Raw genomic sequence first — 27,980 nt, 5'->3', positions numbered from 1 at the left:
CACGCAGCAACCGGGCCCAGCCCCCCGTTCCTCGCACCCCGCTGGCCTGCTTCCGCTGTCTTGTGGCACGGAGGAAGACAACAAGATGGCCGCCGGCAAAAAAAGCCTCAAAGGCCTTGAAAAGGGCTGGGTTTTGGAATTTATTTATTTATTTATTTATTGCTCAATAACTTTGGCCTCCCCCTTTTTTTTCTCCACGGTGTTTTTTTTTTGGGGGGGGGGGGGTGTTTTTCGGTATTTTTGGTTAAACCACCTGGCAACCCTAGTGAGCGCTAGTGCCAGGGCAGGCCGGGGAGCGGGAGTGGCTGGATGCCGAGGCCAGGCCTGCCCTGCAAACAGCCGCCATGCTCCGGGCTGAGAAACATCCCCAGCCCTGAGCCAGGCAGCGGGACGGCGCCGAGGCCTGGGGCGGGCAGCGCTGTGTTGCCAGGGGAGCGTCTCCCATCGCCATAGCTACCGCCTCTCGGCGAGGCGGATTCCCTGCGCCTGCGGAGCAGCATCGTCCCTCGTGGGCTGCGGTGCGCAGACCTGCCCTGAGGGCGCACACAGGGCCCAGTGCCTGCTTCTAACCCCCCCGCCAGCCCCCGCCGGGACCCTCTCCAGGGGTGTCCAGCCCCAGGGACGGCGCTGAGACACGTCTGCCCCTCCCCCAGCCGGCGTCTGTGGGGCTCATGGCATTGTGAGCTCCCTGGGCAGGTGTGAGGACGTGCAGCCGCCCCCACCCATCCCCGGGTTTCCAGACGCTCGGGGGCCTACGGGCACAGCTGCACTGCCGCAGGGCCCCGCGCTGCCTGCCTGCCCACGCCACCCCCCAGGCTGAGGACACCAGCGAGCCTGCTCTGAAACCCGGCAGCCACAGCCCCTCTCTGACTGCTCAGCACTTACACCTACCCCAGGTGTGCTTCCCACCTGAATTCCTGGCGCCACCGCTGAGTCCTGGCGCCAGCTGCTGCTCTGACCACTAGGCATGGCCACCTCCCCCTGGTGCCTTGCTCAGGGATGTGGCATGCTGGGAATGCGGGGCTCTGGCAGCAAAGGCCGGGGGAGAGAAATGGAATCGGATTGTGTATCAAGGTGCTTGGCAGAGCTGTGGTTGGCGATAGCAAGTGTGAGATGTGGCACGGCGCTGGTAAAAGGCAGCAAGCTTACAGTGACGACAGGGCCGTAAGTTTCTGCAGTGTGGAATTAGCTGTGGAACTCATTGCTGCAGGGCATTACTGGGGCAAAGAGAAACTGAAGCTCAAGAAAGGATCCAGCCTGCATGTGGATCTCTGTAGTGATGGGAGCTGGGCTCTCAGGACAGGGGCTCTCAGCCCTCAACTTCGACATCACCTCCCCAAGCTGCTGGCTGCTCTCTGAAATGTCTCCCTAGCTGCCTGCATCTGCAGTGCTCTGGGCCCAAGCCAGAGGCCTTATGGTCTGGCTCCTGGCCAGAGAGTGCAGGCTCCTTCCTGGGCGTGGCTGTCGGCACCTTGGCTGTCGGCGGTGCCGGGATGGGGGTGTGTAGCGATGCCAGGCCGGGCCTGGCTGGGTGTGGGTGGGAGGTGGGGGCAGGGGCTGCAGGTCAGCACAGGAACAGCAAAGAGCAGAGAACACAAGGTCCGGGTCTGTAGTGCAGGTCCCAGACCCCCGGCCCCGGAGCCCAGGCACCCCTCCCCCTGCACACCTGGCTCCTGCCCGGGCGGGTCCCAGCCGGCGGAGGCTCTTCTTGTTCAGCCCCTGGGCGCATGCTGGGCTGTGCAGCGCACCATGAGCCCCTTCGCCCGTGTGGCCCGTGAACCACGGGGGGGAAAGGAGGCGGGACTAGGTGGCCCAGCGAGCTGAGCTGATCAGCTGTGGCTGGCCCCATGTGTTCAGTGCCACCTGGCTGTAGTGCAGGGCCCCCCCCCAGGTGCAGGGGGTTGGGGGGGAAGGGTGGATCCCAGTGTGGCTGGGTAATACCCTGGGTGGGAGGGGGCTGGGAGAGGGCCCCCCCCCCGTCTGGGCCAAGCGGCCGAGCGAGTGGAAACACCGAATGCAGCTCTGGTCCTCCTGTCTCTGCGCATCAACCCTGAAAAGTAGGGCAAGGCCAACGCGACAGCCCAGCCTGCTGCTGAGCTGATGGGCCCTGACAGTGCCACGGCCAGTGAGCGCTGGGGCGTAGCAGGAGGGGCGCAAGGGGGCAGCGAGGGCAGGGAGGTGAGGGGATGAGCAGGAGGCTGTCTGTTTGGATACGCCAGGCCGGGCAGTGATGGGCAGTGGCCACGCCGATGCCCCCCCCCCCCCGGCGTGGATGTGCTCAGGCCTCGGCGCAGGGCTGCGGGGAGATCTCCAATCAGCACGGATCCCTGCCACCCTGCTCCCCGCCCCCTGTGCCAGCCCCGCACGCGAGCGGATTCGGGCAGGGAGGCAGACGTTCATCTCACCGCCGGCCTAGGCCAGCTTCTGCGGCACAGGGCAGGAGAAAGGGGCTTTCTGCCCCAACTCGCTTCCATCCACTCATAGCTGCCTCTGCTTGGCTGCAGCCTGGCCCCGTTTCCCTCTGCCACTCGGGAGCCCCCAAAACTCCCCTCCCCAGAGAGAGTGGCAGGAAGAGTCCAGCAGGAGGTGCTGGCAGGAGAAAGTTGCGTCTCTCCCAGGTGGCATCTGCTGACCCTGGTCCTGTGACTAGCTCCACATGGCTCTGGGGGTGCGGCAGCGAGGGGGAGGGGCTGCTCTGGGCATGCACCAGTGACCCTGCTGTGCAGGGCGTGACCATGGGGCGGGCGAATGGCCAGAGCAGCCTGGATGTGCCTAGTGCCACTGGGCCAGGGGTGTGGTGGCCCCGTAGGACCTGCAAACTCAGGATCCTCCGACCTGGTTCTTGGTTGCTGAGCTAATGGGTTTGTGCAAGAGCAACAGGAAGTGGGTTGTGCCCACAAAAGCTCGTGATACTAGATACGTTTCTGTGCATCTCTGTGGTACCACAGGCCCACGGGGCCGCCACTCACTGGTTTCAAAGGTACAGACTGACGACGCGGCTCCCCTCTGAGACGGAAGGACTTGGGCTTGTTTACTCTGGAAAAGAGAAGACTGAGAGGGGACATGACGCAGCTTTCAAGTACCTAGAAGGGTGTGACAAGGAGGAGGGAGAAAAATATTCTTCTTAATGTCTGAGGACAGGCCAAGAAGCAAAGGGCTTAAATTGCAGCAGGGGAGGTTTAGGTTGGACATCAGGAAACACTTCCTACCTGTCAGGGTGGTTACACACTGGAATAAATTGCTCAGGGAGATTCCCCTGAATCCCCATCTCTGGAGATATTTCAGAGCAGGTTAGACAGACACCTGTCAGGGATGATCTAGATGGTTCAGGGGACTGGACATGATGACATCTCGAGGTCCCTTCCAGTTCTAGTATAATACATTTCAACAGAGACCGCTCTGTCATGATGAGCAGGCCTGTCCCATGGCTCCGCTCCTCCTCTGTCTGTCTCCACTCATTAGACTGTCCGTGCTGTGGGGCGGGGACTGTTTGTTCTGTGTTTGTACAGCTCCTAGCGCAGCAGGGTCCTGGCTGGTTACTGAGCTCCTGGGAGCAGCCACAATCCAAATAATAATAAAAGGCCTCCTTCCTGTGGAGGAGCTACAGGGTAGTATTTGGGACTAGGCAGCTCGGCGCGTCTGTCGGGCATGCTTCATGCGGGGCTCCATTCTCCGTGGTGTGCGAAGGGCCAATAAGTGATGAGCAGCTGGTTTACACACGTCACACACGGGGCGGGAGCTGGTTAGCAGTGGAGGTGGCATAGAGGGGTATAACTGGGTATAGCTTGCCCTGCATAATAATTGAGTGACCATTCATTAAAACACGGATTAACACTAACTCTTTCCCAAGGGAACCGTCGCACAACACGTCACCGTTTCCTGCAGGCCGAGGAGCCGTGTTTCTCCCCGCGCTGAGGCAGCTGTATCAGGGAAGAGTCTGGTTCAACAGGGCCTATAGCAGACAGGTATCGGGGAACTTAAAACGGGGGAATGGTTCTGTCCCCAGCCCTGGCCGCTCTCCTTGCCAGAGGCAGGCAGGGGCTAAGATTCGAGGCAGCGCTGGATCCCAGATCAGCAGCCCCAAGCAGCCCAAGGATGGTCTGTTATGCACCAATCCCGTGAGCACAGACATGACTTGCAGGGACCATGGCCCCCTGTTCCCAGCTGGCTGGCTCCTTTAAGGGAAGATGGGCCCAGCCCCACCTGTGACTCCGCTCACCTGTCCGGGTGGGGCAGAGGAAGCGGATGAGCCTGGGCGAAGGCTGGCTGGGGGAGACCAGGATCCGATGGCGGTGAGTCCAAGGGGGAAGCGCAGCCCGCGCCCCGGAGGGAGGGCTGGGAAAGTCCCTTACTCAGGGAAAGGTTGGCCCCACAGGCTGCTGGAAACCACGTGAAGATGAAATAAACCAGCCCCCGTCCCAAGAGGTGGCATCTCATTTTCAGTTCCTTGGAGTGTGGGAAGAAGGGGAAATTGTGCTGGGTTGCTGCCTCGAGAGTGCCTCCTCCTGGCCTGGAGTGGGACTGCAGCATCCTGCCTCAGTTTCCCCTTCTCAGGTCTCCACCAGCTCCCAGGACTCAGAACGGGGGAAGGATGCATCCTGAGCCAGTGCCTCAGGCCTTGGTCAAAGTGATCCTGGCTGGTCAGGCGTAGGGGGGTCAGGTTAATCCCCACACAGGGGAACAGCCCTGACACCCAAACATGGCCTGGGGGAAGCCCGGAGGCTGTGGGGGCCGTGGGAGGAGCACCCCGAGTCCAGGCTGAAAACAGGGGGGCCCTGGTGTGTGCTGGGAGGGGCGGTGAAGGGGGGGACCTGTGTGACTGGAGATGGTGGCTTGTCAGAGGCCGAAAACCCTCTTAGCCTGGAATCCAAAACAGGTTGGAAGAGCTCTGGGGGTGTCCGGAGGTATCTGAGCCAGAGTGAGCCGGCCGGTTGGCCAGTCCCTTTTCCTCCCCAGGGCTGGGACCCACCGGCTGAGTCTGGGGCCCTGGAAGGACGGGGCCGGATGGAGCCTGGGGAAAGCAGATCTCAGCTCCTTCCCAGCCCTTTGCTGCTGCTGTTTTCATGGTAACGGGGTCGGAAGCAAGGAGCCGATGACGATGAATCGGGCCGGCGACTGGTGTGGCTGCCGTGGCCGTGGCGGGCGTGAGTGCCTACATTCTCCATTCTTGGGTGCCACGTGACCTCGTATGGCCCGTCTGAGCCGCCCTGCATCGCTGCCTGTCCTCGAAGGCTCCTTAGTGCCACTTTGGGGTCCAGCTGGGGGTACCGGGGCTCTGTGAAGCAGCAGCGTGTCAGGACTGAGGGTCATCAGGGGAGCTGTGGCGGGCAGCGAGGGCCAGAGAGCAGGGGCTGCCGGTCGGGAGCGAGGGGTGCTGGCAGAGGAGGGGTATCTCTGCAGAGCTGCTCTCGTGGGGCCACGCAAATCGGGGCCAGGAGTAGAATCAATTGGCGGTCTTCAGGATCACGCAGCCTTGCCCCCGGCTTGCTGTCAGGTGGTATGATGGGCTGGACTGGGCCCAGAGGACCCTTGCTGGAGATCTCAGGCCCTGCCACACTCTGTCCCAAAGAGGAGCAGTAGAGAAGTCCTCCAAGAGACCTAGAGTGGTTGCAGGGAAGCAACCAATGAGAGATGCTTCAATGAGCAGCCAATCATGGCCCAGGGGGCCATATAAAAAGGAGCTGAGGTGTCAGAACCAGTTAGGCAGTTCCTTGCTAGAGTTAAGGGAGGGATAGTTCGGTGGTTTGAGCATTGGCCTGCTAAACCCAGGGTTGTGAGTTCAATCCTTGTGGAGGCCATTTAGGGAGATGCGGCAAAAGTTTGTCAGGGGTGGTGCTTGGTCCTGCTATGAAGGCAGGGGACTGGACTTGATGACCTTCAAGCTCTAGGAGAGAGGCAATCTCCATTAATTTAATGGAGAGCAGATGGTTCTCCTGTCTGGCCAAAGGGCACTGCAGCCCAGCGGATAGAGCCTATGTGGATATAAATGGGTATCTGCAGATATCCACATCCACCAGTATAGTATACATTTGTCTCCACACAGGGCTCTACTATGCATGGCTCAGCCCTAGCAGGCACCTGGGGCATGAGGAGGAGCTCTGGGCTGGCTGCTGGGTCTGTGTTAGAGTCCCAGGTGAGGGCCGGGGTTATGGGGAAGCAGCCCAGAGAGCTGACAACAGTGTTGCTGAGGGGATAGGATAGGGTGGCTTGTGGTTACTGTTACTGTTCTTAGGCTCCCTGGGTGTCCAATGCTAGCACGTGCTGGTAAACCATGAACCATGACAATGCTACATATTCATCCCACCAGGGAGTTTTTGTTTTTTGTTAGTCAAGTCCTTTGCTAATTGTCCTTTCCTGCAAGCCCATTCCAGCTGTGTCTACACTGCACACTTATTGTGACGTAACGCCTGCTATTTCGAAATAACAGTGTGCGCATCTACACAGCAAACCCGTTCTTTTGAAATCATTTAAAAAAAACAGGCTTCTTACCCCCGCTCCTGCAACCCTCATTTCACGGGGCGTAAGGGAAGTCGGAGGAAGAGTGCCCTTCCTTTGACTTCCTGCCGTGTAGACAGCGCCCAAAGCCGAGTGGAGCTGTTTCGACTTCAGCCATGTCACTGACGTTGCTGAAGTTGCGTAGCTTAATTTGACGTTAGCCCTGCTGTGCAGACCTGCCCTCGGTGAGCTTACTAACTGGGGCGGGGCGTTGGCACTGCTCTCTCCTTGAGAAGGGCTGAAATGAGACACCCGTGAATAGTGGCCCATTACCTATGATTAGTTCTTAGGGACTCCTTTGTTGTTCGAATGGCAATTCACCACATGCTGTTCCATTGTTACTCAAGGTGTTGGGCAGCCCCGGTGGTTAAAAATAAAGTGTTTTTCCTGTTGAATCCAGATACTCCAGATGTGCGCTAAACCTTGGGCCAAGGGCAGACAAGAATGTCCCATGAGTTCAGTGGTACTTTCCCCAGCTGTTTCCTGTGTTTAGCACAAATTTCAGGGTTGGACCCCAGGTCACATTCTTACACTTTTCAATTCCCAGATGAGCACCGGGAATATACTTGGCACTAGTGACCATACGCTGGGCCACATCCCAGCCCGGGGATCCCTGTGCCATCCTCAGCAGCAATTTCATCTCTGAGGTCCCCATCAGCTTGTAAGCTTGGAGGTAGCCAGGGAGCCCACCTTGTGGAATTATACTCTAGCTTTGTAAGGCTGGATCCGTCTGTATCTTGTGTCGGAGCTTGTCAGATTTCTTTTTTCCAAACTGGGTCATGCGTGAGTCATATTTACTTCAAATTCCTCTTCCTGCCTTTCACTATTTTGGGGATTCTTGAAAGCATGTCAGCTGTAAGACGCACGCTGAATGAGTCCTTTGGCAGCATCGTCTTCTGAAGACTAGGCGATGCTTTGCACAAGAGCGTCTGTGATATAGCTTCCAACAGTTTCTGACTCAACTGATTTCTGCTCAGAGACATATTCATGAAAGGGCTCACAACCAAAAAACACTGCTTTTCTTTTTCAGTCCGTGGTGTGTTAGTCAGTGCTTCAGAGATCGGTGTGTCTGGACGCTCCTCTTACAGAAAGACTGCCCCCGATTTAAGCAATGGGCTTAAATTGCAGCAAGGGAAGTTTAGGTTGGACATTAGGAAAAACTTTCTAACTGTCAGGATGGTGAAACACTGGAATCAATTGTCCAGGGAGGTTGTGGAATCTCCATCTCTGGAGATATTTAAAAGCAGGTTGGATAAACATCTGTCAGGGATTATCTAGAATGCTGGTGTTTGGTCCTGCCATGAGGGCAGGGGACAGGACTTGATAACCTCTCAGGATCCCTTCTGGTTCGAGTGTTCTAGGATTCTATGAACCCCTGTGCTTGTGCATCGACTGAGAACTTAGGTTCTTTGTGAATCTCAAAACATTCCAAATTAAGAGCCATTGCTTTAGTTGGCCGCAGAACTTTCATGTGTTGTCAATAAACTGGGCTCAAATCAGCAGATCATTAACAAGTACTTCTACCCTGGCCAGAACCTGAAAGGTTTTACCTAGGGAGATGATTCTCCATCACGCGGTGGCTGTCTAACGGACAGGCTGTAGCTCAAACAGAAATGCGGGGCTTGGTGTATGCGACAGTGTGACCTGAGAATTGTCACATGGAAGGCGCAGGGAGGACCCCCACGCAGCAGACTCCAATTAGCCAGTCTTCTCAGAGACTGCTGGGAGTCGGAGGAGTCTGGGGGCTGCATACGCCAGACCCAGCTCACTCCAGATAGACGGGGAGGAGGAGATGCAGCAGCTAAGATCGGGAGGCTGAAGGTTGTGCCACAAGAAAGCTGCTCTAGAAAGGGGCAGGAGGAGAAGCGGAGGGAAAGGAACCGAGTGGAGGAAGAGGTGGGCAGAGGCCGTGGCTGGCCCTTTCCTGAGAGAAGAGCATGTATGGGTAAATGGGGCTAACAGCTTTGGGTGGAGGTGATGATAATCACATTGATTTGGATCCACAGCTGACCCATGATCCACAAACTTGGCACGTGGATATCTGCAGATTCGCCAGGCTCCATCTTCGTTCTCCTGCGTCCCCACCCCCATGTCTCTCTGTGGGTCTCAGCTCATCATGCTGCCCTGCCAGGCAGTGGGGATGCTGGGAGCAGTAGGACACGGGCGTAGCTGGAAGGCCGGGTCGCGTTAGCGCTTGCCTGCCTGGGACAGCCGTGTCTCCACCTGTTCACAATCCCGAGCAGCCAGTGGGGTTCTCTGGCGGGTGCTATGTGGAAGGGCAGTCCCTACTGGCTCTTTATTGACCGCTTGCTCTGCATTCTGATGTACTTTGGCTCTGTGGTTTGAGCAGGCTGCTGACCCTGCACTAGCGACTCAGTGGTCCCTTTGGGCTTTACAAAAATCTACACGAGCTGTGGGAGCTGCTACGTCGTGGCACGTCAGATGCTGCAGTGATCCTGACTGGTCGTCACTTAGATGTGTGCTTGTCCGTAAGCGGAGCTGATGGTGCAGGGTCACACCTCGTCTGTCTCGCTGGTGCTGCCACACCCTTAACGCGCACCCCAGATTGCTCTTCCGCCTGCCTTTTGACATCTGAGCCTGTCGCTTCCTCCCTCCCCCATCTCGTGGGAGAGCACGCCTGTGAGCAGGCCTGATTCCCAGCTTTACAAACCCGCACCGTGTTTGATTTTGTGAGCGCCCGTCCCATTAACCTAGCCAGCCAATGTCTGCATGAGCTCAGTAACAGCTCGTTTTCCACTCGGTCGAGTGTTTGTAACGGTATTTCTCAGTGTTAATGGGGCCGTATGTGGAGCCTGTATTTTTGATGGTGTCCTGGGATCTCCAGCGATGCCTTGTAGTCTGTCCAGAGCACAGCTCAGTCCTGCGTCACATTCTAGGAGAAGATCCTTTACAGCTGACCTGAAAGCAGGTTGTGCACCTGTTTGATCATCTGCATTTGCAGCTGACTCCTCCACCCAAGCATGCGCCTCCTGTCGCACGGTTTCAAACCGGCCGTTCGGGAAGTGCCAGAACTGGTCTACCATGTGGGTTCTCATCCCTTCCGTGTGCGACACGCCGAATCAGTATCGCAGCCTGGAGAGTCACTAATCTTGTGCATTTGGCTCCAGGATCTCTTTTGAAATTCAGGTTTGGATCAGGGTTGCTTGTCGATGACAGACAGATGAGCTCCCAAGCTGGATTCTCTCATCCACTGAAGTTGGTCTCATACAAGGTATGACCGTGTCTCTCTGGGACCAGCGTGGCCCCACAACACGTCAAGGGGGTGTTAAGTCTCCCATTCGAACAACTTCCCTTAGTTCTTTTAGCAGCAGCAAGTTTTTATAGAGAGCCCCCCGCCCCCGCTGGCCGTCTGACCGTCACTTGCATGGAACTAACGATACAATAACGGTCCCTCGTGGGACGGGGGAAGAGCTGGATGAGATGGTCTGGAGTTGATATATGTGCAAGTGTGATCCTGCATCCTTTACGACAAAACATGGCAAATACACCCAAAAGGGCCGGATGGACCTCTAGTCTGACCCAGTCTGGCCGTTCCCAGTGTAGACAGAGCCTCACTAAACAGAAGGGAAAAGAAACCGCTGGGCCCTGCCTGCTGAGGGCTGGGAGGAAATGAACATTGTGTTTATATTTAAAAAGGGTAAATGGGTTGACCCTGGTAATTATAGACCTGATACGGATCCCAGCAAGATAACGGAGCAGCTGGTATGGGACGTGATTGACCAACGCTTCATGGAGGCTAATACAACTGATGCCCCTCAGCATGGGCATGGGAAGCTGAATTCGGTCATACTCATTTGATAGTTTTAGGAGCTTACACGTGTGGTTGATGAAGGGACTAGCATTGAAGCAATACGCGTCCGGGAGACATTTGATGTGGCGCCGCGGGACGTTTGGATTAGAAAACGAGAACGACACAAAATGAAGATTCCCCACGGCACATGGATTTTAAACTGCCTGGCTGGCAGGTGACGACATGTAACTGGAAACAGGAACTCATCCGCAAGCGAGGGGCTGGCTGCAGGTTTGGGTTCCCGCGGATCCTGGCCCTACGCGATATTCAACCTTTTTGTCAGTGACCTGCAGGAAACCATCAAATCATCGCTGGCCAAGTTTGCAGATGACCCCAAACTGGCGGAAGGGTCCGTAATGAAGAGGCTCGCTCCCTGCTACTCAGGGAGGTGGAGCAGGTGCTAAAGTACACCTGGTCCCCAGTCCCACTCCACACCTGCGCCTCTGCTCAGTTCCTGACTCCCGATTCCTGACCCTGGCTCTGGCTCCTGGTTCTGGCTCCTGCCACTAGGCCTGGCTGCCCACTCATTGATCCATGTCATGCATGAGCAGGGGAATCTCGAGTAGGAGCAGAGAGCTTCCTTCACCTCTGGATTTGGCACTGGTGAAACCACCGCTGGAATCCCATGGCCAGTCCTGGTCTCCGCGATTCAAGGAGGAGGTTGGTACGTTTGAGAGGGTTCAAGGGAGAGCCATGAGCACAGTCCCAGGGCTAGAAAGGGCTTTAGAGTGACAGACTCAAGAGCCGCGGTCCATGTAGTTTACCGAAGAGAAGGTTCAGGGCTGCCCATTGGGAGCGAGGGGCCCCGGGGAGCAGTGTGGGGACCGCAGGGCGGCCGTACACCCGAGGGGAGGGGCGTGGCAGAGCTGTGGGCGGGGCTGGCGGAGCAGGCGGGCTGCAGGGCGGGATGGAGAGCTCAGCACTGGGGCAGCAGGACGGCTGTGGCCCAGGAGGGACGGGCTCTGACAGTCTACACACAGCCGCCCTGCTCAGGCCTAGTGGGGGCTCAGCCCCCACATCCCACCCTCTGCCCCGCACAATGGGGATACTGAGAAAGCCGAAATGTATTCCAGCCTTGTCCACAGGCTAATTTCAATTTCCTGGCAATTATGCAAATGAATGTGGATTTAATTAAGGGCAGATTTCATTAACATCTCCCTGGGAAAATGGAAGCAGCGAGGGGAGAGCGCGAGGGAGGAAGGAGGGAGACAGAGGCCGTGTCAGCCCCGGAAGATAAATGACTGCAGGCAGAATGGCTGGGATTGGCCAAGCCACACGCCGACGTGCGCTCCCTTCTCTGGGGCTGGGCGTCTGCTCACGGGGCCTGCAGCTGGCACTGAGAGGGCGTCGCGGCCGGCGACAGGAGACAGAGACGCCTGAATTCCAATAAAGGCGCCTGCCCCCCGCCTTTGTGTCTGGCTCGCTCCCGTCTTCCGTCAAGACGCCTCCTTTCTTCTCTGTGCGCTGCTGCCTGGCGCTCGCTCGCCATCTCCCTGGCGCGTTTCCTGGGGCGGGCCTGGCCCTGCCCCTCCTCTGCTCCGGCAGGAGCCGAAAAGCTCCGCCACAGCCGGCCCATGAAGCTGGCTCCTATGGCGCGTGTGCACTATAGAGCCCCCCGGGCACGCCCACTGGGAGGCTGTGCAGCCCACGTTGCATCGCACACCTGGCACAGCTGGAGGGCGTGAACGGAAATATGCACGCGGTGCGGGCCAGGCCCACCAAGGCCGTTCCAGCGCCCAGCTGCCCAGCTGGCCACAGAGCACTGGGCGGCGGACGCGGGGAAGGCTTCTCGGGGCTGGCAGGCGTGGCGTGCAGAGACAAGGGAGGGCTTTGGATCCTGACTCTCAAAGGGGTGTAGATGCCTTGGGCACTGACCTGGGGGGGCCCTCTCCTGCGGTTGGTGCTCACCTGGCAAAGAAGGGACCAGGCCCCCTGTAGGCCTGGCAGGCCCAAGGCTGGAGCACTCCCCTGGGATGTGGAGGACCTAGATTCCAGTCCCTGCATTGGGCGCAAGGACGTGAAGCCAGACCCGCCCCCCTCCGCGGTGAGCGCGCTGGGCGTGGGGGTAACGGCATCTCCCGCTGGAGCAGGCCACCGGTTCCCGGCCCTGCTCCGGTGTCTGTCTGTGTAGCTCTGCCACCTGCAGCCGCTCCAACATCCCACCCGCGCACGCCTGCTGTGGGGCCCGCTCCCAGCACTCCCTGCTGGGCGGCCGCGTGGGCGACGCCCCTGTCGTGCCCGGGGCCAGGCCGCTGTGCGCATGCCAGCACCCACGACTGTCCTGGGCAGGCCCCCGACGCCAACAAGGCGCCCAAGTCTCCACGGAGACCTCCCTGCAGGCTCACCCCGTCTGCTCCGGTAGGAGCCAAAAATCTCCGCCAAAGCCGCGCTGCGCCCGCCCCACATGCGCAAAGTCAAGTGCTGGACCTGGGGAATCTCCCTCCTGGGATTTCCCATTGACGGGGGCGTGAGCCCTCTGGAGAATGGCCCATGGCCCGGAGGCTGAAGGCAGTGGTCCAGCCAGCGCTCATTGCACCGCCTGCTGGTCTGAACTGGCTATGCTGCCGCCAGGTCCAAGTCCCACGGCTTCCTGTACGGGTGGGCTAGCCGATGTGTCCGTTCTCTCCTACTAGCCTGCGGCCGTGCACCGGTCTCCGTGCCTTTGCAGCCCGGGCTTGTGAGCCAAGACTTCGGACACTTCGCTGCCTGGCCCCGGATGGCATAGCCATTGGACGCATGGGTCTGGCGAGGGCTTCCATCGCCGACAGGCCACGTGCCGCTCAAATCAGGTTGAATTCATGCCCCCCAGCCACTGTGGTGCCATGTGAAGACGTCCCTTTGGGCCGACACACCAGCGATGGCACTCAAAGCATGAGCTACTATGCCTTGAGTTACAGAGCCATGGCCCTGTGGGTAGGGACCCTCCCAACTCCTGCCCTTTGTGGGTCCACACGGGGGAGGAACCGGTCGCACACGGTCAGCAGAGGATCCCACAAGAGCAGGGCCGGACGGAGGCATGGGCGAGCCAGGCAGCTGCCCAGGGCGCCAACCGATGGGGGTGCCTGATGGCAGCTGTAAAGGGCGCGCGGCGTCCCGCAGAGCTGCCATCAGGCACCATGCGCCCGGCTCCAGCAGCGCTGACCCTGCGGTGCCGGCCAGAAGCGCCCTTCCCCCCACGGCCGCGGGGCCCTGCACGGCCCAGTGCATGCACCTGCAGCGCTGGCCAGCTTGGGCAGCGCATGCGCCGTGCGCCCTGGGGGCGGGCCCACGCACCCTGGGGGGGGGGGCTGTGCATGCACCGTGTGCCTGGGAGCAGCGCCGTGTGCCCTGGGGCAGACCTGCACACCCTGGGGGGGGGGGGCTGTGCATGCGCCGTGTGCCTGGGAGCAGCGCCGTGTGCCCTGGGGCAGACCTGCACACCCTGGGGGGGGGGGCTGTGCATACGCCTGGGAGCAGCGCCGTGTGCCCTGGGGCAGACCTGCACACCCTGGGGGGGGGGGCCGTGCATACGCCTGGGAGCAGCGCCGTGTGCCCTGGGGCAGACCTGCACACCCTGGGGGGGGGGGGCTGTGCATGCGCCTGGGAGCAGCGCCGTGTGCCCTGGGGCAGACCTGCACACCCTGGGGGGGGGGCTGTGCATACGCCTGGGAGCAGCGCCGTGTGCCCTGGGGCAGACCTGCACACCCTGGGGGGGGGCCGTGCATACGCCTGGGAGCAGCGCCGTGTGCCCTGGGGCAGACCTGCACACCCTGGGGGGGGGCCGTGCATACGCCTGGGAGCAGCGCCGTGTGCCCTGGGGCAGACCTGCACACCCTGGGGGGGGGGCCGTGCATACGCCTGGGAGCAGCGCCGTGTGCCCTGGGGCAGACCTGCACACCCTGGGGGGGGGGGGCTGTGCATACGCCTGGGAGCAGCGCCGTGTGCCCTGGGGCAGACCTGCACACCCTGGGGGGGGGGGCTGTGCATACGCCTGGGAGCAGCGCCGTGTGCCCTGGGGCAGACCTGCACACCCTGGGGGGGGGGGCTGTGCATGCGCCTGGGAGCAGCGCCGTGTGCCCTGGGGCAGACCTGCACACCCTGGGGGGGGGGCCGTGCATGCGCCTGGGAGCAGCGCCGTGTGCCCTGGGGCAGACCTGCACACCCTGGGGGGGGGGCCGTGCATACGCCTGGGAGCAGCGCCGTGTGCCCTGGGGCAGACCTGCACACCCTGGGGGGGGGGCTGTGCATACGCCTGGGAGCAGCGCCGTGTGCCCTGGGGCAGACCTGCACACCCTGGGGGGGGGGCCGTGCGTGCGCCTGGGAGCAGCGCCGTGTGCCCTGGGGCAGACCTGCACACCCTGGGGGGGGGGCTGTGCATACGCCTGGGAGCAGCGCCGTGTGCCTGGGCCCAGGGCGCCAAAAGGGCTCGGGCCGGCCCTGCACAAGAGTAATGACAATTAAACCACTCACAATTTGAAACCAGGCCACCCGCACCCAGGTTTGTGTTGAAAGAAGCAAGGGGCTGAATTCAGGCCAGGTTAGTTATGTCAGTGCTAGTCTGGGTGAAGTCAAGTCCCAAAGGAGAGCTCAGACAGCGAAATGAGGCAGGTAGAAATTAAACAGCGATAGCCCGAGCGAGAGAAGGAAGGGAGACCAGAGAGAGCGAGAAGGAGCAATTAGATCCGGAGTGACCAGATGGCAAGACCCTAGATAGAGGCAGAGAAGACGCAACCCAATTTGCCAGGTTTGTAGCAGCTCTGCCTGGTGGACTCCTGGTCTCTTTATCAGCTCTCCCAAGTCCTGAGATGGGCTAGACCAGGGCTACTCAACTCAAACCATTTGTTTGTGGCCCACGGTGCGGTTTGGGTTGATGTGGGGTTCAACACAAGGCCCACGGGTGGGAGCCAAAGCAAAAAAGTCATCAATATAATGGTCTGTTGATATGGTGCTGAAAGATCCGACCGGGGCCGTGCGCAGCTTGACCTTCTGCTCACAAACAGGGAGGAACTAATAGGGGAAGCGGAGGTGGGTGACAACCTGGGAAGCAGGGATCATGAGATGGTAGATTTCAGGATCCTGACCAAAGGAAGAAAAGAGAGTAGTAAAATACACACCTTGGGCTTCAGAAAAGCAGATTTTGACTCCCTCAGAGACCTGATGGGCAGAATCCCCTGGGATGTTAACATGAAGGGGGAAAGGAGTCCAGGACAGCCGGCAGTATCTTAAAAAAGCCTTATTGAAGGCACAGAAAGAAACCATCCCGACGCGTAGCAAGAGAGGCAAACATGGTAGGAGACCGGATTGGCTTACAGGGGAAATCCTTGGTGAACTTACACACAAAAAGGAAGCTTATAAAAAGTGGAAACTTGGATAAATGACTAGGGAGGAGTTTAAATGTATAGCTCAAGAATACCGGGGGGTTATCAGGAAGGCGAAAGCACAAATGGAATTGCGACTGGCTAAGGATGTGAAGGGTAACAAGAAAGGTTTCTACAGGCATGTCAACAAGAAGAAGGTGATCAGAGATGGTGTGGGGCCCTTACTGGATGAAGGAGGTAACCTAGTGACAGATGATGTGGGGAAAGCTGAAGTACTCAATGCTTTCTTTGCCTCTGTATTCACGGACAAGGTCGGCTCCTGGACTTCTGCGCTAAGTGACGCAAGATGGGATGAAGATGGACAGCCCATGGTGGGGAAAGAACAGGTTAGGAACTATTTAGAAAAGCTAAACGTACACAAATCCATGGGTCCAGACTTAATGCACCCAAGGGTACTGAGGGGGTTGGCAAATGTCATTGAGGAGCCTTTGGCCATTATCTTTGAAAAGTCGTGGAGATCGGGAGAAATCCCGGATGACTGGAAAAAGGCAAATGTAGTGCCCATCTTCAAAAAAGGGAAGAAGGACGATCCAGGGAACTATAGGCCTGTCAGTCTTACCTCGGTTCCTGGAAAAATCATGGAAGGGATCCTAAAGGAATCCATTTTGAGGCACTTGGAAGAGGGGAAGGTGATCAGGAATAGTCAGCATGGATTCACAAAGGGCAAGTCGTGCCTGACCAATCTGATTAGCTTCTATGATGAGGTAACTGGCTCTGTGGACGTGGGGAAGTCAGTGGACGTTATATACCTTGAATTTAGCAAGGCTTTTGATACGGTCTCCCACAATATTCTTGCCAGCAAGTTAAGGGAATGTTGATTGGATAAATGGACGGTAAGATGGATAGAAAGCCGGCTAGAAGACCGGGCCCAGCGGGTAGTGATCAATGGCTCGATGTCAGGATGGCGGTCGGTTTCTAGCGGAGTGCCCCAAGGTTCGGTTCTAGGACCGGTTTTGTTCATTATCTTTATTAATGATCTGGATGAGGGGATGGATTGCACCCTCAGCAAGTTTGCGGATGACACTAAGCTGGGGGAGAGGTAGATACGCTGGAGGGCAGAGACAGTGTCCAGAGTGACTTAGACAAATTGGAAGATTGGGCCACAAGAAATCTGATGAGGTTCAACGAGGACAAGTGTAGAGTCCTGCACTTGGAACAGAAGAATCCCCAAGCATTGTTACAGGCTGGGGACCAACCAGATAAGTAGTAGTTCTGCAGAAAAGGACCTGGGGGTTACAGTGGATGAGAAGCTGGATATGAGTCAACAGTGGGCCCTTGTAGCCAAGAAGGCTAATGGCATATTAGGTTGCATTAAGAGGAGCATTGCCAGCAGATCCAGAGAAGTGATTATTCCCCTTTATTCGGCTCTGGTGAGGCCACATCTGGAGTATTGTGTCCAGTTCTGGGCCCCCCACTACAAAAAGGATGTGGACGCATTGGAGAGGGTCCAGTGGAGGGCAACCAAAATGATTAGGGGGCTGGAGCACACGACCTATGAGGAGAGGCTGAGGGAGTTGGGTCTGTTTAGTCTGCAGAAGAGAAGAGCGAGGGGGGATTTGATAGCAGCCTTCAACTTCCTGAAGGGAGGTTCCAAAGAGGATGGAGAGAGGCTGTTCTCAGTAGTGACAGATGGCAGAACAAGGAGCAATGGGCTCAAGTTGTGGTGGGAGAGGTCCAGGTTGGATATTAGGAAAAACTATTTCCCTAGGAGGGTGGTGAAGCGCTGGGCTGGGTTCCCTAGGGAAGTAGTGGAGTCTCCATCCCTAGAGGTGTTTAAGTCTCAGCTTGACAAAGCCCTGGCTGGGTTGATTTAGTTGGGATTGGCCCTGCCTTGGGCAGAGGGCTGGACTTGATGACCTCCTGAGGTCTCTTCTAGCTCTATGGTTCTGTGATTCTATGGCTGTGTCTACATTGGCGCAATCTCGCACCAAAGCGGCCACTTATGCGCAAAAACATGCTGCCTGTCTACACTGACGGGGAGTTCTTGTGCAAGAACACTGACGTTCTAATGTGTGAAATCAGGGCTTCTTGCGCAAGAATTATGATGCTCCCGCTCAGGAATAAGCCCTTTTGTGCAACTGTTCTTGCACAAGAGGCCAGCGTAGACGGGCAACATGAATTTCTTGCGCAAGAAAGCCCGATGGTTAAAATGGTCATCGGAGCTTCCTTGCACAAGCGAGCATCTACACTGGCACGGATGCTCTTGCGCAAAAGCACATGCCAGTGTAGACACTCTCTTGCGCAAATACCTTAATGCACGATCTCTTGCGTTAAAGAGTATTTGCACAAGGTCATGCCAATGTAGACACAGCCTATGTGTTTTAGTAGTTACAGTCCTGGACTGTCATTGCTCATTCCAGGTGCTGTCCTCTGGGTGAAAATCGGGTCAATGTTGCATTTGATTAATATCAGCAGCACTGACTTAAATGGGGCCTGCGTGTTGTGTGGTCTTGCCTTAATCTTTGTATTCATGCCCGTCAGTGTGAAAGAAGCTATTTGCATATATTTGCATATATATTTGCATGTATATGCAACCACACTTAAGTTGCGGCCCTCGGCATGTGCTGGGAGTATCCTTGTGGCCCCCGGGGCTTCCAAAGCTGAGTAGCTCTGGGCCAGATGATCACAACAGCCTCCTTTTCGCCGTCCCATGGCATAGGACACCACGCCACGCTCCCCTTTCCCCGCCCCTCCGCCCCCGGGGCTCTGCTTTCTCTTGCAGTCGTGCGTTCCCGGGGGTCTCGTGATCACCCGGTAGGGTTCAAGCATTGTGCAGCCTCCCAGCGTGCACAGGACTTTCTAACGCCCGAGAAAAGACCGAGCGAGCTTTGCCAGGCCGCACAGTTGCTTAGCACCATGATTTGAATTGCAAATGTGAAACCCGTCTCCGCCTAGGGCTCCTGGCTCGCTCATGCGCGGCCTCAGGCTGGCTCGGTTGCATATGAAAGGGGATAGAAATGGAAGGGGTCAAGGCACCAGAGACCCATGATCAAAACCTTCTTTCATCCTACAGCAAAACCTGTACGGAACCCTGGCGCCAGCTGCTAACAGCTGCGGGGATGTTCCCACGGGGTGAAGAACCCTGCATAGCCTTCATGGCGAGCGGCACGCACGGCCTGGCGGGGTGAGTGCATGTCACAGCACGGTATGTTGCCATGAGTCCATTCTCCCAGGTGCAGTATAAACTCCTGGTGGCCATGCAGCCTTGCATCTGCCCCCCCTCACTGCTCCGTTCCGGCATGGACCAGTTACCGGTGCCATGTGCGGGGGAGAGGGCTGACCATGGTCAGATCCTTCCACAGCTGGCTTGCGGGTTCGGATCCCCGCGCAGGGTGGGAATAGCTGGCAGTGGCTCCCTCGGGGCTGTGGGCTGCTGGGCTCTGTCCAGGCCTCCATGTCCTTCTGATGCTGCCCTGCGGCTACTTGGCCGTGTCAGCAGGGACGCGGGATGCCAAAGAGCCCAAGCTGGAGCCCAGTGGGGACGCTTGCCTGCCCACTGCCTGCTCCCGGCGCACAGGGCTACAGAGGCAAGAGAGTGCAGCAAGCAGAGACACAAGCGTAGAGGAGCCGTCCCCCTGGGTCACCATCTCCTCCTGGGCGAGGAAGGCTGGGCTTGTGCTAGGGCTGGCCTGGGAATCAGGCGATGGAGTGGCACTTCCAGGCCCTGGCAAACCTTTCTGGGCTTCCTGCATCACAGCTGTGGGGTGCATGGTCCTGCCTGGGCGTGCTCCCGCTGGAAGGGCTGGCTGAGCCTGGCCTCTGGAGCAGCGAGCACGAGGTCCCGGTGGAGCGGACACCTTGGTCATAGACCCTCTCCTTCCATTGGACCTGTTAAAACGGTCCCTTCCAATGTGGCGGGGAAGGGCCCATGTGTCTAATACATACGCACCCCCATGCGCCCCTCCCCAGGACACGCCCCGCCCAGCCGGAATGCCAAACACTCCCTGGGCTGGATTGTTGGGGCGTTATCCCCTTGGCTTTATTTTAGAGCAGAATTAAAGGACACATTTAAAACCCTCGTGCTCCCCAGGTCGAAGAACGCCGCGTAGTTACAGCCACGTGCTCGTGTGAGCGTTTGCTTTCCCTTTTGCAGGACGGGGCGGGCCGGGAGAAATACACCACCGCTATGTCTGATCGGTGGCGTTCTGAGCTGGCCCCTCCCGCAGGGCACAGTGCCACAATGGCACAGACACCCGGCCGGCTCACAAGGCTACGTCCCAACGCAACCAACGGGATGCAGGGATGCTTAGTGTGAGAGCAACCGAACCAGCTGACGGAGGAGAGGGCCATGCTGCTGGATGGATGAGTCAGCGGGGGAGAGCGAGGCTGCCCAGCCTGTGACATCTACGCTCCCCACCTCCTGAGCCATCTGTCTCCTGCAGGCTTGCTCAGTGAGCTGTGGGCCTTATCCGGCGCCCGCGGAAGCCACTGGCCAAACTCCAGTTGGCTTTGCGAGGAACATGGTCACAGCCCAGCTGACTGACGTCCCTGGCGGGGGTGGGAGGGGGGTTGCTGATTGGCCGGGAAGGTTTGTGGGTTTCAGCACAGGGGTTTCTTTAGCAGGTTCCGACCAAATCACGTCGTGACCCTTGGTCCGAAGTCCCTCAGCTGTCCGAGGCGCACGGTCCAAAGGGAGGGCTACGCAGCTGCCCACCAAGGCGATACTCCCAGTCTAGGGAGACTAGGTATCCCAATTTCATAGGGACAGCCCCAAAATTCGTGGCTTTGGATTAGAGGCACCTTTTAACCATCCACCCCATTGCTATCTGGCCACAAATATCAGCTCATCAGGGGGAGCGTCCCAGCCTGGTGTCTGCTCCAAAGGTGTTTCAGCTCGGAGAACATCTAAGCTCGTAGGAGCGATGCCAAGGGGCGGGAGGTGGAGCTAGCCCACCGGGAGGAGCGTGAGACCCTTTCTTCACCTTGGCTTTGCCTAAGCAAGAAGCAAAGACCCCTGGATTGTCGTCACCCCCCCCCCCCCCCGGGTAGAGCACAGCAGCAAGGGCTGCAGCAGGCAGCACATTTGCAGCAGTCAGGATACTGGGCGCGGATGTGGCCAAACCCCTTCATCGGGAGCGATGGCCTGTGCTCCCAGGCTTCTCCCGCCCCACACGCTGGCTAGGGCAACAGCTGGGTCAGGCAGCGTTTCCCATGGAGCGCTAGGACTGCACGGCAAGGTGCACTGTGGGCCGGACAGCGGGCGTCAGGGCATCTGGAACGTAGGCAGCCAGGACGCAGGGCTAGATGGGCCACGGCGCTGCTCCGGTGCGTGGCCAGGCCAATCACGGGCTGCCTCGTCTGCTGGACTCGGCCTGCAAGGGAGCCAAAGGGCAAGCACTTCGTGGGATGTTCGGGGCTGGACTGGGGGCCTGACCAGATTGTTCCAGGGAGCTGGCTGGTCCGGGAAATCGGGACAGGCGGGATGTGGACGACTTGGAGAGTCCAGCGCAGGAGAACAAAAATGATTCGGGGCTGGAGCACGACTTGTACGGCGAGGCTGAGGGAACTGGGCTCCCAGGCTGAAGAAGAGTAAAGGGCAATTTGGTAGCAGCCTTCAACTCCTTGGAGGAGGGTTCCAGAGAGGCTGGCGAGAGGCTGGTCTCAGTGGGGGCAGAACGAGGAGCAAAGGGCTCAAGTTGCAGTGGGGGAGGTCGAGGTTGGACATGAGGAAAAACGATTTCCCTAGGCGGGTGGGAAGCGCTGGGCTGGGTTCCCGAGGGAGGGGGTGGACTCTCCATCCCTGGGGGTGTTTAAGTCCCGGCTTGACCAAGCCCTGGCTGGGCTGATTGAGTCGGGGCTGGTCCTGCTTTGGGCAGGGGGCTGGACTTGATGACTCTTCCAACCCTGCTCTTCTATGAGTCTATGACTGACCAGATAAGCCAGCCCCAGGCGACCTGCTCCGACTCCATGGGGCCGTGAGAGCAGCGGAGGAGCCTGGCCCTGCGCACGCCCGTGGAAGGGGCCGGTCTCTGCAGCGCATACGTCCATCCCACTCTGAGCGCCGCCGCCGTGAGACCCAGGGGGGTCATCAGCAGCGCTGGGGGGGAAATTCAGAAGCTTGCGGCTGCCATTTCAACCTTCCCTGAGCCAGCCCCAGAGCAGTGTCTGCAAAAAACAAACCACAAGCCCCCGCCCTTCCAGAGAGCAGCCAACACACGTGGAGGTTTTTGTGCTGGCCAAGACCCGTCAAATGGGCCAGCCCCGGGGGCCATCACTGCAGTGTTACAATAGGGAATCACTTTTCTTTTCTTTTATTTAAAAAAGGCCTTCACGTCCATGGATAGTTTTTGCTTTTTTTTAAACAGCCATTTTGTTGGTTTTGTCATTTTTTAATTTTTGTCTTTGCTTTTGTAACAGTGACAGAAACTGAGGTAACACTGTGACGCTGTAACCTCTCCTACGGGAAGAATACCCCAAACCCGGCCACCAAAGGCACTGCCGCCCCCGCCCCCGCCCCCCTAACAACAACAGCAACACAAGGGAAGAACTATCACACACACACACCCTGAAAATCAACAGGCCAACCGGAAAAATAAAAAAAGTTCTACGTGGTGTTCTTATTCCTTATCTACATTATTGCACGAAAGATCAAGGACATTGAGGGACCTAAGGCAAAAAGGAGAACTCGCGGCTCTATTCTCTAAACCTGTGCAATGCTACCTCTAAAAAATACTCGCGCCCTGGGCTTTCCCCAGAGCCCAGGGTGACACTAACAGGCGGGCAAACGGGGCACGTTCGCCCAAACCGGGAACCGCTGAGAAGGGGTGACGCTGTGACAGCAGGTGGGGGAAGAGGACCAGTGGACACAACTGGGGACCCCAAAGGTCAGATCCTGGGAGCAGCAGGCTGCTGGCCTGAAGGGCGGGTCAGTCCTGCCCGGGGATGGAGCAATGGGCTAGCAGACGTGGTGGCCCCCGGCCATTGCACCTGGAGGCTCTGGCGTCGCCACGGGGGCGCGGCGGTGAGGGAGGCGGCCAGGGCGGCGTGTGCTATGCTCAGCGAGAGGCAGGCAGGAGACTCTCGCTCTCGGCTGCAGCCCGGTGGCCCTGGCTGCCGAGCGCCCCGGCGGGTCAGGCGCGGGGCCGTCTGGTGTGTGTGTAAACTGTGGTTGCTGCTTAATCGTGCGATAGCCCTTGGTGCAGCAGGTGCGAGTCAGGCTGCGCCCAGAGCCACGGGCTGGGGGGAGCTGCTCTCCAGCGTGACACCCCCACTCAGCCAGTCCAACTCCCCCCACCATGGCCCCTGGGGAGCAGCCAGCCCTGGGAGTCTGGGACGGGGGCAGCCAGCTGTGCTGGTGGGACTGGCCAGTCTGCACCCCGGCGGCATGCCCCTGGCAAAGGGGCCAAGCCAGCCGCTGGAGGCGGGTCTGCCTGCTGCAGAGCTAACTCAGGCGCCTATTCATCCAGCCACCCCCTGCCCAAACCTGAGGGTTCTCTCCGCTTGGGCTAGCTGGTGGGGGCTCTGAGCTAAAACCCAGGCGCGGATTCCGCGTGGGCTAGTTACCACTCCCCTGCTGCTAGTCCTCCCGCGCCCGTTCCACCAACCCCCCAGCCCTGCATGCCCAGAAGGGCGGGGGCTTCCCCGCGATTCCCTGGGAGCGCAGCACAGACTGGCTCAGCTGGCTGCTGTGCTAAGTGTGGCCCAGCCCAGACACACTCAGGGCGCACCGCACCAGAGGCAGCTGCATCTGGCTTGGCAAAGTGGCCGTTTGTTCATCCCAAGCTGGGGGAACTGGGGCACTCAGAAATCCTGCCAGCCCGCCGGGTTAGCGCTGCAGGGAAGATCTGCCCTGAGGTGCAGGTGAGGTAGGCACATGGCAGATCACTGGGGCAAGGAAAACTCCTCCCCCTCTACCCCCTTCCCAGCAAGATGGCCTGGGGCTGTAGTCCCTGATCTTGGGAGAAAATCCCTTTGGAGCATGCCCCTGGCTGGGAAAGGGCCCGTCTGCCTCTGTCTCCCTGGGGACCCCTGCTCAGGGCCTGCACTGGGAGGGAGGCAGCTGAGCGGGCGAGACCCCCAATGCGCCCACTCAGGGCCTGCGTCTGCGCTGTGCATGGCCCAGGCCTCTGCCAGGACCTGCTATCCCTGCCCCCCCCCCAGCCCTCTGCAAGGACCTGCTATCCCTGCCCCCCCCCAGCCCTCTGCAAGGACCTGCTATCCCTGCCCTCCCCTCCCCCCCGCCCTCTGCAAGGACCTGCTATCCCTGCCCCCCCCCCCCAGCCCTCTGCAAGGACCTGCTATCCCTGCCCTCCCCTCCCCCCCCCCGCCCTCTGCAAGGACCTGCTATCCCTGCCCCCCCCCCGCCCCTCCCCAGGACTCTGAAGCACCCACAGCTGTGAATTCCACTTCTGCCACCCCCACACCCCAGTCACTGACCCCAGCCAGGGAGAGCAAGTCAGCCCCCTGCCCCAGAGCCAGCGGGGGGACGGGGGACGGACAACTAGTTACGGATTGGCCCTGCTAGGCCCTTCCCCAACCGGCCCATGGAAATGGCAATTCCACCCTCCCCCTCACACAGCCCCTCTCTCACACCCACGTCTCCCACCCCCCCACACATCTCCCAGCGCGGCGCAGGCTCCCAGGACGGTGGCAGGGCAGGCGCCATGGGCTCCCCTGTGCTCCCCCCACTACAGGGACGTTCCCCACAACCCTGTAGTCACACGGCCAGAGACCGAGCTGGGTTCAGCTGAGTCAGCCTCCTGCTGCGGTCAGACCCCCCCAGTAATTTCGGGGGGGGGGTTTGAGCCGAGAGCCAGAGACGAGCTGGGCAGGCCGCCGGGTCCCAGCCAGGCTCTGGGTGGGGAGGGAGCGAGCGGGGAGCCAGGCGCCGGCCCCGCGCGAAGAGGTGACCGAGCGGCGGGAGTCACCCGCCTGCTCCCCCGCCCTGGCGTGTCTGCGCCCCCGTCCCACGGCCCTTCCCCGCGGCAGTGGTGGGCTCCCAGCGGCGGGACCGGGCCTGACTCGGGGGCAGCGCGTCGCTCTCCCGCCTGCCCACCCCTCGGGGGAATGGCTCCTCCGGGCGCCGGGGGCCAGGCCGGAGCTGGAGACAGCTCAGGGCGGGGACCTGGCTCTGTGGGGAGATACTCAGACTTGCCCCCCGCTTTCCAGCCGAGGAGCTGCCAGGCCAGCCCTGAAGATGTGGCGTTAGCAAGTCGTTTGGTTTCCAGTCATTGCATATGTAAATATATGCACATTGGCTATTTATGTAAATGTATGTAGATTTAGCACTGGTCTAGCTGAGGACGCCCTGTAGTTCTGTTTGGTTCCAATGCACCCACCGAGGTGGGGGTCCTGTGCCAATCTCTATGCCAACGCCTACTGATGTGCCCTGGGCAGCCCCGTTAACTGGCTCTGCTCTGCCCTGGCCTCCCTCCTCCCCCCCGAGGGGTCACACTGGTGGCAGGAGACGCCAGCAAGAGCCTGCCAGCCCAGCAAGCAGGCGCCCGGCCAAACCCATGGGGGTAACTGTGAACACCCCTCCCGTGGCCCTGCCTGGCAGCCAACCCCCCGCCCATACAGCCTGGCACTGAACACCGAGAGCCTCTCTCAGCCCCGGCTCTCCGGCTGCCCTCAGTCTGCCAGCTCCGCCGGAAGGGCTGTGACCTCTGGTCCCCTCGCGCCGTGCCCCCTTGCTCCCCACGTGGCCCTGGGGCGGGAAGGGCGACGGGGAGCGCAGCTGAGCCCCACCGTCCCGACGCACACGGACAGGCCGGCGTTTGCTGCCTTCAGGGGGCATTGGCTGCTTCCGCCGCTGGCACAGAGCAGCCTGGCCTCAGGAGGCGCCGGGGCTGCTCGCCTCCCCAGGCCTCGCAGGGCTCCCTCTGCCGCAGACCGGGCCCTGCGGCCCCCCCTTCATGGACAGACCAGCGCCTCAGCCAGGCTTGTTGGCTTCCTCACCGTCTCCTGCTCCCCACCACAGACTGGGTGGCAGCGGGGGCGGGGCGAACGCCAGCCTGCTTGGCATGGGCTGGGCTGGGGCACGCGGCCCCCCATCGCTCCAAAGGCCTCCTCCACAGACGGGGCTCATGAGCCTTTCACTCAAACCCCACGAGTCCACCCCGCCAGGGAACCCGAAGAGCCGACAGAGCCACAGGGGGTAGCACCCGCAGGGACGGTCCCAGCCCCGGCCCTGTCCTCTCTCGCAGGGATCCCCGCCCAGGGCCCTAGGGCCGAGATGGTCCCGTTCGCACAGGCCTCCCGTCACCCCAGAGCCCCACCGCAAGCCACCCGTCACGGGCAGCCCCGTGTCCTCCTGCCTCCCACCCACCCACAGGCCTGCTGGCTCTGAGCCCCAACTCCCCCGTCTTCCCGCTCTGCTCACTGCGACAGTCCCTGCCGACCCCCCCGGGAGGAGCCGCGGAGCCACTGGCAGAGTGGGGGGCGCAGCGCAGCGTTCTGGGGGACGCAGCCCCCAACCCAATCCTGGAAGACGTGAGGGGAGGGGCCGCCCTGGCGCTCGTGGTCCTTCCCGGCCGCCGAGCCAGGGCCTCTCTCCGGGCTCCGTGCCTGCGCCCCGGCCTCCCCCTCAGGCGCTGGCTGTTGGCTCCTCGGCCCCAGTGCGCACTAGCAGTGAGTATTTTTTTGCTTCGGGAGACAAGGCTCCTAGTCCTTTTTCAAAAGGAATCCCCTCCCCCCGCAGGCCCCCCCTCGCCGGCGGGGCGGGGGCGGACGTCGGCGCTGCAGGCTGCGCGGAGCAGGGGACCGGCCGCCCCCTCTTCCCGTTGAGCCCTTATCAGACACAAATCTCTATTGCTGTGGCCAGGACCATCTGCCCTTTGCCTTTGTCCTGCCGCCCGTCCGTCCGGCTCGCGGCCCCCGGGGAGGGCAGGCCCGGCTCGGAGGCAGAGAGCCGGGGGCCGCTGCCTTCCGTCAGGATGGTTCTCTTGAGCGGGGTGGGGGTGCAGGCGCTGGGCGTCTCGTGGCGGTGGGGGCCAGCGGCCAGCTTGTCCCCGGCGTGCTTGCGGGAGCGGTAGGAGGGCCGGCGGCGCACCTCCGACATCAGGTCGCACTTGATGAAGTAGAAGACCTCCTTGACGGGGCAGCGCTTCTCGGGGTCCAGGGCCAGGAGGCGCTGGAAGAGGCGCAGGGCGCTGTCCGTGAAGCGCCGCCACTGGGACGGCAGGCCGGCCAGGCGCCCCTTCTGCCACCGCACGAACTCCTCGAAGAAGGTGTCGGAGGCCGAGGCCGCCTCCCAGGGGAAGTTGCCAGTCAGGACGCAGAAGATGAGCACCCCGAAGGCCCACACATCGATGCTGGTGTCCACGGCGAAGCCCTCGGCCCGCCCGGCCTGGCAAACCTCGGGCGCCGTGTAGGGGATGGTGCCGCTGACGCGCTTCACCCGGCAGCCCACCTTGCGGGTCATGCCGAAGTCGGCCAGCTTGACCCGGCGGCAGTCGCGGTCAAAGAGCAGCACGTTCTCCGGCTTGATGTCCCGGTGCACCAGGCTCTTGCTGTGCATGTAGTCCAGGGCCAGGCCCAGCTGCTGCACACAGCGCTTCACCATGTCCTCGGGCAGGCCCACCTGCACGGGGAGACACAGCACATCAGCACCGCGCCCGGGGGCGTTAAACACGGCCCCGGGGCCGGCCACGGGGCGTCAGCCACTGCTCTGCTGCCTGACGGGCAGGCCTGGGGGCTGAGCCACAGAGCTACAGAGCAGAGGGAGGCAGAGCAGGCTGGCTCTCCAGGGACGGTCCCAGTGTGCCAGCCCCCGCCCCGGCACCTCCCCTTGGCACGGCTCAGGCTGCGGACTCTCCAGGTTAAGTGCGTGAATTAAGGAGGTCCTACTGTAATTCCTTTCCAGTTCCTCCCCCAGGCCTCCACGTGCCTTGCACAGACACGAGCGTGGCACTCCAGAATGGTCCCTGCCCCGAGTCACTACAGGGGTCACCAGCGTAGCGAGCTCTCCACATCTCCCCCACCCACATTTGGTACCGACATGGGCACTGACTCCGCAGGCCCTTGGGCGAGGCAGGGGGGAGCGGCTCCATGCTCCCAGAGGGGGCGCAGCCTCCGGTGGAAGGGGCAGGGCCGGGCCAGAGAGCCCTCCATGCTGCCCCAAGCGTGTCGCCCCCCCGCCCTTAGAGCCGCCCCAAGCGCGTCACGCCCCCCCCGCCCTTAGAGCCGCCCCACGCGCGTCACGCCCCCCCCGCCCTTAGAGCCGCCCCACGCGCGTCACGCCCCCCCCGCCCTTAGAGCCGCCCCACGCGTGCCCCCCCCCTTCCCCCCCGCCCTTAGAGCCGCCCCAAGCGCGTCCCCCCCCCCGCCCTTAGAGCCGCCCCACGCGCGTCACGCCCCCCCGCCCTTAGAGCCGCCCC

At 60.4% G+C, this 27,980-nt stretch overlaps 1 protein-coding gene and 1 long non-coding RNA gene across 6 annotated transcripts in view; one reads left to right on the top strand and one right to left on the bottom strand.

Annotated features, from left to right (window-relative positions):
* The first annotated feature begins 1,025 nt into the window (after positions 1-1,025).
* Positions 1,026-22,151, top strand: LOC112544404 (uncharacterized). Of its 2 annotated transcripts, none has more exons than XR_012896081.2 (4): positions 1,026-1,164; positions 3,851-3,965; positions 18,677-18,787; positions 22,021-22,151. It is a non-coding gene; the product is annotated as an uncharacterized LOC112544404 (long non-coding RNA). The 2 variants fall into 2 exon arrangements; XR_012896080.2 differs by having other exon boundaries at positions 18,677-18,808.
* Positions 21,899-27,980, bottom strand: part of SBK1 (SH3 domain binding kinase 1) — a 49,446-nt gene continuing 43,364 nt past the window's right edge. For all 4 annotated transcript variants that reach the window (XM_075899058.2, XM_075899056.2, XM_075899055.2 and 1 more), the window contains one exon: positions 21,899-27,184. In XM_075899058.2, coding sequence (XP_075755173.2) covers positions 26,396-27,184 — 789 coding nt within the window. In that variant the 3' untranslated portion in view covers positions 21,899-26,395. The remainder of the gene's footprint in view (positions 27,185-27,980) is intronic.

The sequence above is a fragment of the Pelodiscus sinensis genome, chromosome 15 (assembly GCF_052426305.1).
Source record: "Pelodiscus sinensis isolate ZL-2025 chromosome 15, ASM5242630v1, whole genome shotgun sequence".
Taxonomy (NCBI): Eukaryota; Metazoa; Chordata; order Testudines; family Trionychidae; genus Pelodiscus; species Pelodiscus sinensis.
Note: the sequence above shows the minus strand (reverse complement) of the source record. Positions and strands in the feature narration are given on the sequence as shown.